General features: G+C 67.9%; 6 protein-coding genes across 6 annotated transcripts; 4 read left to right on the forward strand and 2 right to left on the reverse strand.

Annotated features, from left to right (window-relative positions):
* Positions 1 to 336: 336 nt before the first annotated feature.
* RHOBADRAFT_46316 (uncharacterized protein) lies at positions 337 to 5,933 on the reverse strand (the record flags this gene model as incomplete). The annotated part of the gene is made up of 13 exons (XM_018414763.1): positions 337 to 1,464; positions 1,535 to 1,627; positions 1,704 to 1,839; positions 1,969 to 2,406; positions 2,498 to 2,518; positions 2,602 to 2,713; positions 2,777 to 2,846; positions 2,944 to 2,990; positions 3,451 to 4,185; positions 4,295 to 4,919; positions 5,026 to 5,442; positions 5,635 to 5,799; positions 5,892 to 5,933. 13 exons carry the CDS (start codon positions 5,931 to 5,933, stop codon positions 337 to 339), a joined length of 4,029 nt encoding a protein of 1,342 aa, XP_018268770.1.
* A 489-nt stretch (positions 5,934 to 6,422) lies between these two features.
* RHOBADRAFT_55420 (uncharacterized protein) lies at positions 6,423 to 7,613 on the forward strand (the record flags this gene model as incomplete). The annotated part of the gene is made up of 2 exons (XM_018417836.1): positions 6,423 to 6,819; positions 6,892 to 7,613. The coding sequence occupies 2 exons, from the start codon at positions 6,423 to 6,425 to the stop codon at positions 7,611 to 7,613; spliced, it is 1,119 nt and encodes a 372-aa protein (XP_018268771.1).
* A 509-nt stretch (positions 7,614 to 8,122) lies between these two features.
* RHOBADRAFT_46318 (uncharacterized protein) lies at positions 8,123 to 10,051 on the forward strand (the record flags this gene model as incomplete). The annotated part of the gene is made up of 5 exons (XM_018414764.1): positions 8,123 to 8,150; positions 8,203 to 8,364; positions 8,424 to 9,030; positions 9,106 to 9,531; positions 9,613 to 10,051. 5 exons carry the CDS (start codon positions 8,123 to 8,125, stop codon positions 10,049 to 10,051), a joined length of 1,662 nt encoding a protein of 553 aa, XP_018268772.1.
* Positions 10,052 to 10,408: 357 nt separating this feature from the next.
* RHOBADRAFT_46319 (uncharacterized protein) lies at positions 10,409 to 11,997 on the forward strand (the record flags this gene model as incomplete). The annotated part of the gene is made up of 3 exons (XM_018414765.1): positions 10,409 to 10,420; positions 10,483 to 11,514; positions 11,551 to 11,997. The coding sequence occupies 3 exons, from the start codon at positions 10,409 to 10,411 to the stop codon at positions 11,995 to 11,997; spliced, it is 1,491 nt and encodes a 496-aa protein (XP_018268773.1).
* Positions 11,998 to 13,612: 1,615 nt separating this feature from the next.
* RHOBADRAFT_55422 (uncharacterized protein) lies at positions 13,613 to 15,294 on the reverse strand (the record flags this gene model as incomplete). The annotated part of the gene is made up of 9 exons (XM_018417837.1): positions 13,613 to 13,693; positions 13,778 to 13,837; positions 14,040 to 14,381; positions 14,504 to 14,653; positions 14,735 to 14,804; positions 14,886 to 14,945; positions 15,056 to 15,083; positions 15,170 to 15,211; positions 15,279 to 15,294. 9 exons carry the CDS (start codon positions 15,292 to 15,294, stop codon positions 13,613 to 13,615), a joined length of 849 nt encoding a protein of 282 aa, XP_018268774.1.
* A 447-nt stretch (positions 15,295 to 15,741) lies between these two features.
* RHOBADRAFT_46321 (uncharacterized protein) lies at positions 15,742 to 16,866 on the forward strand (the record flags this gene model as incomplete). Its single annotated transcript, XM_018414766.1, has 2 exons — positions 15,742 to 15,777; positions 15,859 to 16,866. The coding sequence occupies 2 exons, from the start codon at positions 15,742 to 15,744 to the stop codon at positions 16,864 to 16,866; spliced, it is 1,044 nt and encodes a 347-aa protein (XP_018268775.1).
* Positions 16,867 to 17,015: the final 149 nt, after the last annotated feature.

Below are 17,015 nucleotides of genomic sequence, written 5' to 3' on the forward strand. Positions count from 1 at the left end.
TCTCTCTCCTCTCTCTCGCTCTCTCTCCCTCTCTTTCCTCTATCTCTCCTTTCTCGCCCTCTCTCTCCCTCTTGCACCAACGACGAGTACTGACTCTCCTCTCCCGCGCGCGCAGTCGAGCAAGAGTCGCGGTGAGGGCCCTGTCGCGACCCAGGACGTTCACGACGACGGGAGCCTCGGGACCGTCGCCGCAGCAGCAGTCGCAGTCGCAGTGTAGAAGTGGCTCCACGCGTATCTTTGCATCACTCGCACCCATCTCGATCCATCCTCTCTCGCTCTGCGGCTCGACTCGAACCCGTCCCTCCTCCTCGGGCGCCCGCACGGCCCTCCTGCGGCTCACCCTGACAGCGACAGAGAGTGCTTGACCACCCTCCTCCTCTGCGTCTGCTTGCCCTGCTTGTGCTCTGCCTTCTCCTCGTCCTCGCTCGGCCGCTCAACGACCAGGCTCTCAGGCCGCCGCCGGCCCGCCTCCCCTCGCTCCTCCTCGCTCGACAGCGTCGCGCCCGGCTCCCACGTGCTGTACGCCCGCCCAGCGTGCCGCAGCCGCTCGTCCTCGACCCGGTCGTGCGCCGCCTTGCGCATGAGCGGGTGCGCCCTCATGCCGTCCTCCTCGTCGGCGACGCTCGCCGCCCACGCGCCGTGCCGCCGCTCGAGCTCGTCCCGGTCGTCCGGGTGCTTGACGTCCGGGTCGTCGAGGATCGTGTCGAGGCGAGCGCGCAGAGCAGGCTCGTGCACGTGCTCGGTCGCTTCGAGCTGGCGCTCGATCTCGCGCTTGCGGCGAGCGCTCGTCGACGGGACGTCGTACTCGCGCTGCCGGCGGAGCGTCTTCGCGCGACGAGCGTCGAGTGCGGCGTGCGCGTCGTCGAGCCCTTCGAGGCGGCGCAGCTGCCGCGCGCGACGGGCGAGGAACGCCTTGTTGGCGCGCGCCGTCAGGAGGCGGTCGTCGCGCTCGTGCTCGGTCTCGTGCGGCAGCGGCTCCGGGTGGAGCTGTCGAGCGGCGCCGAGACCGTGTGCGCCGGCGCCCCAGCCGTGCGCCTGCAGGTACGCGGCGTGTCGCTGGGTCGGGTTGCGGCCCTGCGCGTCGATGTCGACGTCCGAGCCGCTGCCGTCGGCCGTCGACGACGAGCGCTGTGCGGCTCGACGGCGCCGAGGCTCGTCCTGCTCTCGACCCGACGCCTCGCCCGAGTTGAGGTACGCCTCGTCGTCCGAGCTGGCGACACGCCCGCTCCGCTCGAGCAACCCTCGGCGTGCGCCGCCCTTGTCGTCGCCGCCATTCTTGCGCGACGAGCGCGACGAGCTCGGCAGGACCGAGGCGAGGCGGTCGCGCTTGCTGCGCGGCGCCTTCTTGCCCGAGTCGTACTGCCACGACGGGTCGTAGAAGGCCCGAGCGGGGTACAGCGTCGAGTGGTCGAGCTGCGGCGGCAAAAAGTCGTGGCCGGCGTAGTGGCACTTGAGGAAGAGGCGCTGCGAGGGGGGCGAGAGGGTCAGTACCGCACGCCGGCACGATCGAGGAAGAGCGGGCTCGAGGACGCACCATGATGTCGAGCGCGATGCAGAAGACGGAAGTGGCGATGTAGGGTGACTGGGCTAGCAGACCCTCGCCCTTGTAGTTGATGAGCATAATTGACTTGCGTGCAGCGAGAGACGGTCAGGCGCAGCTCGGCTACTTGAGAAGGTCGAGAAGAAGAGAGAGCGGGACGTACGACGACGTTGAAGCCGTGCGTGAGTGCGCCGACGATGATGGAGGCGGTCGTGACGCCCTCCTTCTTTTTCTCCTTGTACGACTGGTACATCGAAAAGAGCCGCGGCCCGACCCAGAAGCAGAACCCTGTGCGCGCACTGCTCGTCAGGAACCATACGGACACATCCGGACGCCGGACTGCGAGAGACGACAAGAGAAGAGGGACAAGGAATGGCAGGGGGAGGGGAGGGAGAGGGGAGGGAGAAGAAGGACGAGGAGGAAAAGACTTGCCGAACCAGCCGGGCACGAACGCCACGAGGCTCTGCGGCAGCGGCTCTGGCGGCTCCTTCGAGTTCTGCTGGGTGTACGTGGCGCCGTACCACACGGCGGTAAAGACGAGGACGACAAAGACCGTGCCGGCGACCTGGATAGCGATCATGGTCGGGCGCGGGATGGCCTTGGGCGGCTTCCACGGCGTCTTCTTGCCGCGAGCTCGACGAGAGGCGTTGGCGGCGTCGATCTGGCGCTCCCGCCGAGCAGATCTCTGCTTGTCGAGCGCGTCGTCGCCCGGCGGCATGTGGAGCTGCGGCCCGACGCCCATCATGTGCGCAAAGGCGTGTTGCGCAGGGTGCCGCCACTTTGCCGGGTCGCCCTTCTCGTCGAACTCCTCGTCAGGATGCCGCTTGACGCAATACACGTTGAACAGGATCCAGACGACGAGGAAGCTGCGCAAGAGACGCCGAAAGAGGTAGGGTCAGAAAGGGTCCGAGCGACGTTGACGCTCGTTCGAGCGACGTGGGGGGAATCTCCACACACGTTTCGAGGACGGCGACGATGCTGCAGGGGGGTCGAGAGCGTCAATCGACGGTGAAGGAGAGAGAGGAAGAAAGGGCGAGGAAGAAAGGAGGGTCGGTGCGCACATGTACAGCGAGATCTGCGTGATCTGTGCATGGCCCGAGAAGACGGTACCGAACAGGTGCAGAAAGTCGCCGAGCAGCCACGAGGCGAAGAAGGTGAGGCGCGCCGCGTCGACTGCGAGGGAGAGTGTGTCAGCCCAGGAACCTTGGCTCGAGGAGAGGGAGAGGAGGGACGCACTCTCGTGAGGGCGGTACTTGATGACATCGTAGATCTCGGGACAGAAGAGCCAGATGCCGCAACCCATTGCCTGTCGTCGACAAGAGGTGGGAGGACGAGGGGAGAACGGTGAGTGAACGTGTCGAGGAGAGGAAGGACGACCGTGACGACGGCGAGACTTGACGCACCCAGTAACCGAACAGCGACGAGAGCAGCTCAGCCACTGTCCACATCTCTGCAGCGGTGCTCGAGAGGGAGATGGTCGAGAGAGAAACGAGCGAGTGAAGGTGCGCCCGCACCTCGTCCTCGTCGGCGAGTCCGCGGACCTCGGCGACGCCTCCCAAACTCTCTGAGCAGCCCGGTCCGCCCAACTTTCGACGCGCACGCGATAAAGACGTCATCAGGCGCATCGGTCGGCCGAGAGCAGCCGAGGAAAGCCGGCTCTCGAGAAGGCTCGAGCGAGGGGAGGGGGAACGACGAGCGAGGGCAGACGACGAGCTCGACGGCTGCGAGAGGTCGAGGGTGAAAGGTTGCGTTGCAGAGAGTCGATGGCTGGACTCACTTGCCGCCCCGGCCTCGCCCACCGCGACCGCCGCCGCCGCCGCCCCGACCGCCTCCACCGCCCCGACCGCCGCGCCCGGACCCTCCCCCTCGACTGGCACCACCTCGCGACCCTCCTCGACCACCTCGCCCACCGCCCGAGCCCCGCTCGCCGCCGTCGTCGGGCTTGGCGCTGTTCTCGAGCTTCTTGCCGCCGTTGTTCTTCTTCTCGTTGTCCTCGGCGCGCTTGCGCTCCTTCTTGGTCGCCGGTCGCGGCAGCGCGATGCCGATCGGCGTCTTGGCCTGCCGCACCTGGTCCTTGTCGATGCGCTTGAACTGCTTGCTCGAGAAGGACGCCGGGCCGACGCGCGCCTTCTTCTTGGGCGGCGCCGACGACTTTTTGGGCGCGGGCGCCTCGTCGTCCTCGTCGTCCGACAGCTGGTACGCCTGCGAGAGCGGGATCGGCGACGTGTCCGAGTCGTCGTCGTCGTTCCACGGCTCGTCGCCGTCGTCAAAGTTGGCGCCCTCGCCGTCCGAGTGCGAGTCGTCGGCGTCCGAGTCGGGCGCCATCTCATCGTCCTCGTCGCCCGAAAAGTCGTCCTCGTCGTCCTGGTCGTCGTACAGCTCCTCGTCGCTACCGGCTTGGAGGCCGTGCTCGCGCTCGTACGTGTCGATGGCGACGTCGTCGCCGACCGCCGGGACGAGCTCCGGGTTCTCCTCCTCGTCGTCCTCGTCCTCGTCCTCGTTGGCGGCGACGTCCTTGCCCTTGCCCGACGCGGCCTTCTTGGCGGCGACGTTGGCCTCCTGCTGCGCGCGACGCTCGGCCGCGAGCTTGCGGCGGGCGGCGTGGACCTTGGCGAGCTCGGCCGCCTCGCGGTTCGTCTTGTGCACTGCGGACGAGCACGACGAGATACAGGATGTCAGTGACGAGCTCGAGGCGACGCAGAGGCGCAAGGAGAAGGAGAGAGAGAGAGAGAGAGAGAGAGACGCGGGACGCACCCATCTCGTGAAACAGGACCTCGCCCTCGCCGACGCCCTCCTCGATCTTGACGAGGCCGAGCTCCATGCGCGGACCCAGCTCGACGAGGCGCACGGCGCGCTTGTCGCCCCTCGCGCCCTTGCCCCGGTTGCCGCGCCCGACATAGTCGCCGGCGAGGCGCACCTTGCCCTTCTTCTCGTCTTGCTCCGAGTCGCTCGCGCCGCCGGCCGAGCCGACCGACTCGCCGCCGTCGCTCATGTCCGACACCTCGCTGTCGGACGTGACAAAGCCCATCTGCTCCTGGCGCAGGATGTAGTCCGAGATGTCGTCGGCGCGCGACAGGTCGAGGATGCCCTTGGCCTTGCTCGCGCCGCCGCGGGCCTTGGTCGGCACGGGGCGAGGGACGACGGCCTGGTTGTTGGCCTCGGCGTCCGACGCCTCGGACTCCTCGGACGTGCCCTCGAGCGGCCGCTTGCGCGACGTCAACGGCGCCGCCTTGTTGTTGGTCGAGCCGGCGATGATCTTGCGCACCGACCGCGACACGCCGACGGGGCGGACCTGGATGACGTAGTGGCGGAAGTCGATCGTGTGCGTCGTCGCGTTGTACGACAGGAGGACGACTCGGCGAGCGGAGGACAGGGCCATCTGGTTCGGCGAGGAGAGGGGAGGTCAGTCCATGATTGACGACCCGGTCGACCTGCGCGCTCGACGGCGACTGAGGGAAAGAGATAGAGAGAGAGAGAGAACGCACCGTCTGGACGTGGATGGGCGGGAACAGGTTCTGGAAGACGGTCGTCATGAGCTTGAGCTGCTTGTCCTCGCCGCCAAAGCCCGACAGGATGAGGAGGGGCGCCTCGGCGAACTCGCGCCCGACGGCCCTCGGACGCCTCGCCATACGCAGGACGTCGGCGGCGAGCGAGTAGCGCAGGACCTTGAAGTTGAGGGTCGGGCCGCGAGGCAGGCGGATCAGGCGCAGGTTGACGGTCGTGGTGCCCTCGAGGAGGGAGCGCTCGGCGCGCTCCTCGGCCGTCTCGCCGACGCGTGCGGCCGTCTCGGCGGCCGGGTCGGGGATGCTGGACGTAGGAGGCTGGGAGACGACGAGGAGGTGGGTGACGCCGAGCGGGCCCGACATCGAGACGTAGTCGCGCAGCCGGTTCGCCTTGCGCTCCTGCACGAGGGGGCCGAGCGGTACGAGTCAGTGCGAGGTCCCAACTGTGCTCTGGCCTGGCTCGCAAGCTCGTGTGTGCGACTCGACGGGTCGAGCACCGCCTCGTCGCTCGCGCTCGGCGAGGGGTTCGGTCGTCCCTTCCCACCGCCCTTGCCGCCGCAGATGTCCTGAGAGGAAGGAGAGGGGACGGACCCTGAGTCGCGAGGCCGTGTTGGGCTCGAGGACGCGCCTGACGTCCTTGGTCAACTGCGAGACGGTGCCGCCGACGGTGCCGCTGTGGACGACGAACGACTTGGGCGTCTTCTGTGCGCCTGCTGCGCCGGGAGCTGCGGGTGCGGCATTGAGCGCGGGCTTGATCTGCAACGGGAGCGGGTCGGGTGAGCTCGAGGTGGTGGTGGAGCGCGGTCGAGAGGGAGGGGGAGAGGACGACAAGCGAGCGCGGGACGCACGTGGGTGCGCGTCTTGCGGCGCTTGGATCCCTTGCGAGGCATGGCTGGAGCTGGTGGCGCAGGCGGTGGTGTGGGTTGAGCGACTGATGAGGCTCAGGCGGTCGAGGTCGAGCTCAGAGGCGCGAGGCTGGCGCTCCGCGGACTTTGGCTCTCGCCCTCTCTCCCTCCTCGCTCGCTCTCTACAGCGCGATCTGCTCGCTTCCGCGCCCAGCGTGGGCATACGCACAGGCTGCTTGCCCACCTACCTCGACCGCACTCGACACGGCGCTCCTCGTCTCGCCGCTCCCGGCAACTCGTCACAGCTCGCGAGCTCGCCTTCCTCTCTCGAGCAAGCGACGCTGTCGCGGGAGGCGCTCGAGCTGCGACGACTCGTCATGCACGAGGCCGAGCGCGACGAGCTTGCCCGACCGCGATCATCCGCGCCTCGCCAGCCTCCAGAACCCCTGAGCCACTCCGACTCGCTGCGGCGTGTTTGTGCCCTGGCGTCGCTCGACTCTGCTTCTCTCTCTCCATCCATCAGCGGCCGTCAAGATGCCCTCTGCCGCCGAGCGCGTCCCCCTCGAGCTCGTCATCCGCGTCGTCGAGATGGCCGCCGCCCGCCTTCCCACCTCGCGAGCCGACATGAGCGCTTATCGCCAGCTCCTCTACTCGGCGTGCCTCGTCTGCCGCGCCCTGCGTCCTATCGCGCAGCCGTTGCTGTGGCAGTGGGCTCACGTACGCGGCGCCGCGGCGCTCGGCGCGCTCGAGCGCGAGGCTCGCGCCCGGCCCGACCTCGCGCGACACGCTGGCGGGTTGAGCCTGTGGGTATCACCGCTCGACTCGGTCGACGACCACCTTGGCGAGGTGCTCGAGCTCTTGCCGGCGCTGCAGGGATTCGAGCTCGTCGGCGACTGCGTCTTTGACGTGGCGGCGCTGCAGGCCGCTCAAGGTGCGTCCCCTTCTCTCCCTCTCCTTCTCTTCTCTCGTCTCGCACACCCGCTCACATCTCGCACCTTACCAGGCCTCAAGCTCGTCCGACTACGAGGATCCCTGCTCCACTCGACCACGCCCTTCTCCCTCCCAGCCGTCCGCCTCCTCGAACTCGAGCTCAACATGGTCACCTCATCGTCGACTTGGCTCCTCCCGTCCTCGTTCCCCAACCTCGAGAGCGTCACCCTGAGCCAGTGCGCCCCACGAGACGACCTCGTCGACGGCCTCCTCAAGGCGTTCGGCCCCGACCTGCAGGTCCTCTCGCGCCCGACGATGTGCGACCCGTTCCGCCTCGAGCCGCGCTCGGCCGATGCCGTCACCCTCCTCGACCTCGCTCGACTCGCCCGACACCCTGTCCACCCTCCCTCACCGGGCCGCACCGCCTTCCCGAGAAACCGCCACTCGATCCTCCGCATCGTCGACGCCCGACCCGCCCTCGGCCTTGACGCCCTCACGACCATCCGCACCGCCCTCCCCTGGATCCGCGGGCACGAGCTCTGGGTGCCGCGGTCCCTCCTGCACGACGTCGTCGAGGTCGCCTGGGCGCAACTCGAGCGCGACGTCGCCCTCTTTGGCGGGCGGCTGACGCCGTACGACCTCGAGCTGTACGAGCGGCGCTCGCGACCGCGGTGTCGAACGGCGGGATCGGGCGGCGAGGTGGGCGCCGTCGACGACGAGGTACGGGCGGTGGAGCTGGTCGGGAACGAGGAGCGCGAGCGCGGCTCGTTGGACGACATCTTCCCGCGGTCGTAGCTCTCGCGCGGTCCAGACTCGCTCGCAGGAGCTCTCGGACACCTCCGAGAGTGCTCGGCGGCTGCTGAGCGCACGTCGAGACGGGAGGGCGGTCGCTCGGGCCTGCTCGGCGCGACGGAGGACGGGCGGTGGCCGTCGCGATAGCTCGGCGGCGCAGGTCTCTGTAGAGCTTCTCCCTCATTGATGTCATCTTGACAGTTTGAGCATCGGACGCTGCGGTTACGAGGCCTGTACGAGCGAGACGAGCGTTGAAAGCGCGTTCTGACTGTGCGCGAGCGAACGTCGCTCGTCTCGCCCCTTCTTTCTCCGTACTGGCGGCTCACAGAGAGGCCACGAGCTACAATCGCCCGCCTTGCCACGTTCTGACTGCTCACGAGCGGAATGTTGAGGACGACTCGTCCGGCTCGTCCGGCGCTCCACCCGGCTCGCTTCAATGCTGTCCCTCTCCCTCGTCACGGCTCGTTCGCCTTTGCTGCGACCCGCACTAGACGATCGCAGCTTCCAAGGCCATGCACGTTGCCGACCTGGCCTCGTACGGTGCGTCCCCGCCCTCTCGCGTCCTCCCGAGTCTTCATCATCCCTCCCACAGGCCACGACACGCACGTCGAGCAGCTGCAACGCGTCCACAAGCTCCTCTCGGCACGACTGCGAGCTCTCCCCGACCTCTCGGTAACCTCGACCAAGGACGCCATTGAGCACGCGCTCCATGTGCTGCCGGACGACCTCCCGCAAGATGGACTCGGTCTGGAAGGTGCGTCACACCGTACAGCTTATCAGAGAGAGCGCATCTGACCCTGTACGCCCCCATAGCGACCACGACCCACCTCCTCTCGACCATCTCGCCCGCCCTCTCGCCCGGCCAAGCCGGTCCTCGATGCTTCGCCCTCATCACGGGGGGCGTCACGCCCGCCGCGCAGCTCGCCGACATGCTCGTCACGAGCTTCGACCCGTGCGTCCAGGTCCACTGGCCCGAGCAGACCATCTCGGTCGCGCTCGAGGCCCTTACCCTGTCGTACCTCCTCGACCTCCTCGGCCTCCCCTCGTCCACCTTCACCCAGAACACGCTCACCACCGGCGCGACGGCGTCAAACCTCCTTGGCGTGTGCACCGGGCGGGACTGGGTCGTCGCACGCGTCAAGCACGCGCAGGGCGAGCCGAGGTGGAGCGTCCCGGACGATGGCCTGGGCGGCGTCGAGGTCGACCTCTTTGTCGCCGACGCGCACGCGAGCGTGCGCAAGGCGGCGGCACTCGCCGGGCTCGGCCGACGGAGCGTCGTGCAGGTCGGCGATGCGGCGGCGGAGCGGGAGGGCCGGCTCGTGTCGATGGACCTGGTCGAGCTGGAGCGGCGGCTGCGGGGCAACAAGGAGCGAGGGCGGGGCAGCATCGTCGTGACGAGCTTCGGCGAGGTCAACACTGGGTGCGTCTCGAGTTCCACTCCGTCATCGTCTCGGCCACCCCCTGACCCTCGTTCTGTCCCGCCGCACGCTCGCAGCGCCATCAACGCCGACACGCCCGCCGTGCGCGCCCTGTGCGACCGCTACGGCGCGTGGCTTCACATCGACGCCGCCTTTGCCGCCTTTGCCGTCCTCCACCCCGACTTTGCGCCGTACAAGGCGCACCTAGCCCTCGCCGACTCGATCACGAGCGACGCCCACAAGTGGCTCAACGTCCCGTACGACTGCGGCGTCTACCTGTCGCGCTCTCGGCGTGTCGTCGTTGTCGACGACGACGACGACGAGCGAGGACCGGGCGTGACGGCGTCGCTGTACGACCTGTGCGGCCCGGGCGACTCGGCGCCAGCCTACTTGGCGACGCCGGCGACGTCAAGCGGCTCGGCCACGTCGAGCCATCCTCGAGTCGAGACGACCAAGGCGCTGCCGAGCCCGCTCTTCCAGAACGTGGAGAACTCGCGCCGATTGTGCGTCATCGCCCCTCCCCGTCCTCGCCCTTCCCCCAGGTTCTCGACCTCGACTCACCCTCTCGACCTCCCTTGTTACAGCCGCGCCCTCCCCCTCTACGCCTCGCTCCTGTCGCTCGGTCACGCCGGCTACGCCCGCCTGATCGAGCGCAACGTCGCCTTTGCCCGCCGCATCGAGTCGTTCCTGCGCACGCACCCCTCCTTCGACATCCTAACGCCCGCGCCCTCGACCGCCTCGCCCGCCGACGCTCCCTTCGCCTTTCGCGTCCTCAACATCGTCCTGTTCGCGCCGTCGTCGCTCGCACCCGAGCGGTACCGCGTCGCGTCGTCGACGAACCCGGACCCGGCGGCGACGTTCCTTGGCGCCATCAACGCGTCGAACGAGGTGTTCTGCACGGGCACGAGCTGGAGGGGCAGGAAGGCGGTGCGGATCGCCGTGTCGAACTGGCAGACGGAGCTCGAGGAGGGGAGGGAGTGGGAGGTCGTGCGGAAGGTGCTCGAGCGGGTCGCGCGCGAGTAGTCGAGGGCGTGCAACGACGAGGGTTCCCGAGCAGTAGTGCTTCGCGAGCGAGCTCTTTTGCACCGCAGCGGGGGAGAGTGCTCTCCAGAAGAGGTCGACTCGACGCTCGAGCGAGCGAGCGTGAGGAGAAAGAGAGCTTGCGAGGAACTCGGTCGAGGAGGAAGGTCGGGTCGGGAGTGAGGCAGGGAAGCTGCTCGGTCGTACTCTCGCAGACTCACGAGGGCGTGCTGTGCTGCCTGCGCTGAGCCCGAAACTTGGAGACAAAGCGACCAGAGCCCTCGCGCTCACGCTCTCTTGTCCTCGTCCACCTCGCTCGCTCTTCTCGACTCGCTCAAGGGACCTGTGCAGGGCTTCAAGATGGACAACGAGGTGCGTCTGCGCGTCCTCCCACCTCTTTCGTGCCCGCTGACCTCGTTCCCGTCCCCCACCAGATCTTCATCAGCGCGTCGTCACCAGAGCACTCTTCCCCGTTCCCTCTTCTCCGCCTGCCGTACGAGCTCGTCGACAAGGTGTTCGAGCACGTCTACGAGGACAACTACGACCGGCCCCTCGGCTCCATGCCCGCCTGTCGCCGCCTCGCGCCCCTCCAGCGCGCTTACCTGTACCGCCGCGTCGCGATGTGCTCGTCCGACGAGTTCGCCCTGTTCCGCCGCACCGTCGAGACGACACCCGAGGTCTGTAAGCTCGTCATGGACCTGCAAATCTTCGTCGGCGACGAGCACGACGACTTGTGCGACCCGGACGAGTACGGCGAGGCGCTGTCGCCCGAGGACGTGGCCGCCAGCATCATCCCGCCGAGCGCCATAGCTGCGCTCCTGTCTCTTCTACCCCGTATCGAGGCCCTCCAGCTCGACGGGCTCCGATCGGCCCGCCTCGCCATCGTCCTCAGCGAGACGGCGTCTCACTCGCTCGCCTCGATCAAGCGCCTGGTGCTTCAGAGCGCCTGGGGCGAGCCGGGTCAGACCGGCAACGAGTACGACGCCGATGCCGAGCGGCCCTGGGTCGGGCAACTCGTTCGTCTGTCGGCCCTCGATTTCCTGTCGGTCGCCCAGAACCGTACGGGCGCACCAGTTCTGCCGGTCCTGCGGGTCCCGCTCACTCTCCCGCGAGTAACCCGCCTTACTCTCAAGGGTACGAGGGTCCAGGAGCCCTGGAGGGGGCCGGACCTGCGCGCGCTCGTGCCGCAGCTCGTCGACCTCGAGATGGCCGACTTCTTCTCGCCCGTCATCTGGTTCGCCTCGGTCCTCAGCACAGCACCGACCGGTCTGCGCAAGCTGTCGATGAGGTCGCTCCAGGTGCCCGTCGGCAGCGGAGCCGCGCACTCAATTCACGGTATCCTGCCGCGCTTCGACCACCTTGAGCACCTCGTGGTGTGCGACGGCGTCCTGTCGAACGGCCTCAACCTGCGCCTCGCGTGCCTGCGCAGCCTCGAGCACCTGCGCTCGTTGCGCTTTGTCGAGTCGGTCGACACCGACGAGCTCCTCGCCCGCCTCCTCTAGGACGCGGGCAGCCTTCCTCAGGCTCGCCTCGAGCGACTCGGCCTGTCGCACGTCGTCAGCCGCAAGGGCGTGCCGGTCGCCGACTTCGACCGTCCAAAGACCCCATCGACCGACCGCTGGGAGCACTGGCCGATGAACCCCGGGTGGTCCGCTCCCGAGTACCCCAGCGGGTGCACCGAGGCGGGTCTGCGCCAGGCGATGACGGCCGCCGAGGCGAGGGGCATCGTCGTCGACGGCACGGCGATCGAGGCGCTCGAGTGGCACGCCGCGTTTGAGGCTGAGCGGCGCGCTTCGCATCTCTGGCACGGCGACGCGACTGGGGACTACCGGCTCGTGAGGGATGCCCTCGGCGACGCCGTCGTTGACGAGCACCTCGTCGCGCGCATGACGTCGGGCGTCGCGGGCCTGGCGGTGTGCGGCGAAGGCGTGGAGGACGTCGTCGCGTGAGCGTCGCACAGATGGACGGCGAGGACTTGGAGGGCGGCTTTGCGAGATGAGATCCGTGTGGGCAATATGCTGTTCCTTTCCCCTCTCTCTCAGTCCCTTTCTCGAGAGTAGCAGAGATGGGTTTGTCGAGAGCAGGTACGAGCCTCGTCGCGACGTACGAGGAGCGAGGAAGAGGTCGAAGCGAGGAAGAGGAGGGAAGCGGAGCGAGCGCAGACAGCAGCAGCATGAGCAGTAGCACAGTCGAAACGTGTTCGGTAGATCGCTTCGATGGTACCGAGCGCATCAGAGCGGGAGAGGAGAGAGCGAGGAACAGGAAAGCGAGCAAGCGGAGAAGGCGAACGTGACGAGGAGGAGGAGGAGCAGGGGAACGGGTTCGTGCGCAAAACACATCAGCGAGCAGCCCGTCGCAGAGTCGCTCGGCACGACCTTGAAGTATGTACTGAGAGGTGACTCGATCCCGGGAAGCAAAGAGCGCCGACTCGAACTGCGAAAGCCAGCTCTCGGTTTGAGAAGGCCACCTGGTCGGAGCGCGAGAGCCGCTCTCTGCTCGAGGTGGGACGTGGAGGCCTTGCAGCAGGGCTCGATAGATCGACGAGCGAGAGCTCCTGTCCGGGCGAGCGACGAGGAAGCCGCTGGACGGCTCTGAGCGTAGGTCGAGGAGGACGACGCCGTTCGACTCGTCATGTCTCTCACGACGGTCCTCCTTCTCTTCTGAGGCTGAGCGGCTGTCGGTTGACGTGTCGACACGTGTACTCGATGATGAGCCCACCCCTGGACCGGGAGCAGGTGAGCCTGCGCACGAGCGTGCGCTGAGGAGGAGGGAGAGGCGGAACGGGTCGCTCTCGAGCTCGCGCGACTGCTTCTCCTGAACCAGCGCACCTCTCGATCGTCGTGTCGAGACGTGTTCTCGAGAATAGAGCCGTCGCGAACCCCGCCTCGGAGTGACACCCGCACGACCTTGCGCTCAACAAGGAGGAGAAGGGAGACGAGGCGGGCGAGGTGCAGGAGCGTCGAGGCGACGGCGCGTGGCGCTGCCGACATTCCTTCACTCTCTCGGACCCACTCTCGACCTCGAGACCGTGACAACAAGCACCGCAAAGCCGGCCAAGAGAGGGTCGACTCGAGGCTCGAGCGAGCGTCGGTCCAAAAATGTGGGGGGCTTCCGGTCGACACGGCGCCCTGGCGCCAGGTCGGTCTTTTCTCGCACTCTGGTCGAGGTTGGCGAGCTGTAGCGTCGCACTCAAGAGCTCGAGTGTACTCTGGAGCATCCTTGGCGCCGGTCGAGACAGAGAGAGCTGGCTGCGAGCGCAACAGAGAGGGGTCCGACCCCTCTGGCGCGCCCGAAAGCCGGCAAGGAGGACGGTTGCGCTCTCTCTCTCTCTGTCACGGTAACACGAGCGCTCTCGGTGCCTCTCGAGGTAAGAGACGAAAGAGAGGGCTGAAAGATGGGCGTTTGCAACGGGTCGTCGCCGCGAAGGAGGCTAGAAAGTGAGGAGGAGAGCGGGCGGTCGTGCGAGAGCAAGGAGAGGGGACGCTAGGCTCAAGGGAGGAGGGATAGGGGGAAGAAAAAAGGGAAGGAAGGAGGTAGCTCACGGTAGGTCCCCGGCGAGCGCGCTCAGGCGCACCGGCGCGAGTCGTGCCCCGGCGCCGTCCCGGGCTTGGTCGCGACGACGAGCGCGCCCCGCCGTCGTCGACGCTGCGGTGCTCAAAGGCGGGCTTCTTGGCGCGTTGGTGTATCGTAGAGCGCTGGAGCGACGAGAACGAGGACGAAAAGGCGGACCAAGTCGCGCTGCAAGAGGATCGTGCGGCTCGAGCGTCGGCGGGTCGCTCGGATCGAGGGCTGCAGAGAAGATTACACAATGGTCAGTCGACTCGGGCGATCGTCAAACTCCTGTTGGGCGCATGTGGACGAGCCGACGAGGAGAGAAGAGAGCGAGAGCGTGACGGACCATTCGTGCCTCCCGCCGCCGTCCTGACGCTCGCCATCGTCGTCCCACCACGTGGCGAGGAACCACCGACGCGGACGACAAGCTCAAGCCCACGTGCGACAGTCCACCGCCGAGATGCGTGCCCTGGCCGAACGCGAGCGGCCGCCCGTAGTCCTCGATGCCGTCCTCGCCCGCGCTCACTCCGAGCCCGGCGTTCCCCCCTGCCCCGCCGCCGCCGCCCCCACCCGACGCGCCCGTGACCATGCCGCCGCCGGCGTGCCCGCCCGGCGCACTCGCCTCGCGGCGGTTCCACCCAAAGTCGGGCGCCCCGCCGCCACCGCTGCCGCCGGCGAGGAGCTGTGCCGAGCGCATGCGCTTGAGGGCCTTGGTGCGCTCGATGGCCTCCTTCTCGCCCGGCCTGAGCTGCTTCTTGAACTCGCAGCGGAGCTTGCGGCCCTGCGTGCGAGGCGGTGCGAGGGAAAGGTCAGACCGGGTCAAGGACGACGAGCTCTGCAGTCGACGCTCGCGTCGTCGACAGCGTCGACGACGCGAGAGAGATAGAGAGAGCAAGGACGCACCATGATCTCGAGGCCGTCCATGGCGGCACGCACGACGCCCGCCTCGTGGCCGTCGCGGTAGTTGGCGAAGGCGAGGCCGCGGAACGAGGTCGGGTCCTCCGGCGCGTAGTGGTAGTTGAACGCGAACGGCGCAGGAAGCGCAAGGGAAGACTGCGGCGAGAGAAGGAGAGTCAGGATGGCTGGGCGAGAGAGAGAAAGAGAGAGAGAGGGCCGAAAGAGGACGAGGCTCACCATGATGTTGAGGAGCTGCTCCTTGGGGCACGCGAACGGGATGTTCTTGATGACGATGGCCGTGTCGATGCTGTAGGCGTCGACCGTAACGTGATCAGTGACAGGCCTCGCTGGAGGAGGAGGTCGCCGAGGGAAGCGGCTCGCGACGCACATGTCCTTGTCCACGTCCTCGACGACGTGCGGCACCGGCCCGTTGTTGAAGCGCTTCGCGCTTCAAGAGGAGGATGTCGAACGTATGTCTCCTGTGAGCGACGGCCGAAAGAAAGAATGAGTGAGGGGCCGCGCACGAGCGAGTCGACGACAGGGACGCGAGGGACGCACAAGAGGAAGAAGTAGCTGCGCTCGAGACCTGCGGGGGTACACGGGGGCGAGTCAGTTCTCTGTGCCCGTCGAGAGTGCTCAGAGGAGTGCAGGGGCGCACCATAGAGCAGCGACAGGGGGTCGTCGCGGGAGGGGAGAGGAGGACGCCGAAGAGGGCTGTGGGAGGTGGGACTCGTCAGTCGTCCGTGCGGGCCTGCAGAGAAGGGGTAACGGGAGGACGCACCTTGGTGGCCGTTCATGACGCCCAACGGCGTGCGCGAGATGCAGGTGCCGAGAGGGAAGTCGCGCACGGGTTGTTGAAGGGGCGAGGTCGACGAGGGCTTGGGGGTGCGAGGGGAGGGCGGCAGGGGCGAGTTAGGCGGCGGTCATGGTAGCTGGCACCGGCTCGAGGCGGATCGAAGGTGCGAGTGAAGGGGCGAGAGCGAGAGAGATGGAGCCTTGGTCTCTCTCCTCACTCTCACATCGCTCGCTGGCCCAGCTGCGACGTGTGCAGCTCGCACTCGTACCTGCGAGTGCTCTCTACCCTGTGCGCCCACTCCCATCCCTCTCCACAGCCCGAGTCGCCATCAACTGACCTCGTCCCCCCTCATCTCCCACTTCATCAAACTCGCCCCTCTTGCACCCCCACCACGCACCAAGTCGAGCTGCTTCTGCGCCACCCTTCTCCAAGAGCATCTTCGAATACCATGCCAAGCCCGCGCCAACCTCGCGTCTCCGTATTGGTGCGCCTCGCCGCTCTCCTCCCCCCCACTCTTTGCCCGTCTGACCCTCTGTTCCTCCCGCACTCCTGTCGTTGCCCGCAGTGGACCTGGATCGACGGCAAGCCCGTAAAGGTCACGAGCGGCGTCGCCGTCAGTGACGACGAATTCAACGAGGGCTCCGGTGTCGGCCTGAGCGAGGTCCGCGACAACTCGGACGCCCTCACGGCGTTCAACACGGCCGCCGCGTCGTCGCCGTTCGCGACAACCGCCGAGAAGCTCGAGCGGTGGACCGCGTCACACGCCGCCGCAGCCCTTCCGCCGCGCTCGCCCACCAAGGCGAGAATCGCCAAGACGCTCGAGCAGCGTTCGTTCGACGAGGATCGCTCGCCGGCAAAGTGCCTCTTTGCGCCCACGACGGGCCTCATCAAGACGTCGTCGGCCGAGGACCGTGTCGATGCGAGCGGCAGCGGCAAGCCCGGAGCGGCGGTTCTCGGCGGCGTCGAGACGGAGGACGAGTCCGAGGACGAGGGCGACGACGACAAGGTCGGGCTCGTCGCGTCACACATCGAGGAGATTGACCTGTCGGTCGATGACTCGGACGACTCGGCGTCGTCGGGCTCGCGCTCGTCGACGGGCTCGGTCGTCATCCTCCTGTCGCCCGACGCGTCGGCGTCCGAGGAGGAGGTCGAGTCCGACGACGACGACGACGACGGCCCCTCGTCCAGCGACTCGGACGCCGCGGTCGCCTCGCTCCTCCTCCCGGCCTCGCGGCTCGCCGTCGTCGCCGGCCCGCCGCCTCCGCCCATCCGCGCTGCCTCGCGCCTGCCCGCGCCAGCCGCCACCGCCACGACGCCGAGGCCTCGAGCGTCGTACCGGGCCGCGACGCCGTCGGGCACTGCGTCGGCGCGCGGTGGCGCGGGCGGCGTCGCGCGCTTTGCGGGACCGCGCCCGGCCCCGGGCTCGGGCCCCGTCACGCCGTCGCGGCGTCAGGGCCAGGCTGCGGCCACGCCGGCGTCGGCGCGTGTCCTGCGCTCGGCGGCTCAGTCGAGGGGCGGTGCGGCTACGGCGAGCGGAGGAGCTCAGGGCGGCAGCGGTGGGTCGTCGGGCTGAGCGACGGGCGGTGGGAGGTGGGCGGCGTCGGGAGGCGATGGCCTCGAGGCGAGCATTGGTGGCTCGCGGCTTAGATACCCGTTGTGCTCTATCACCCCCTCTCTCGCATTGCAAATCTATACCTTCGTGCTCTCCCTCGCGCCGTCCCG

This window comes from Rhodotorula graminis (genome assembly GCF_001329695.1).
Source record: "Rhodotorula graminis WP1 unplaced genomic scaffold RHOBAscaffold_13, whole genome shotgun sequence".
Lineage (NCBI taxonomy): Eukaryota > Fungi > Basidiomycota > Microbotryomycetes > Sporidiobolales > Sporidiobolaceae > Rhodotorula > Rhodotorula graminis.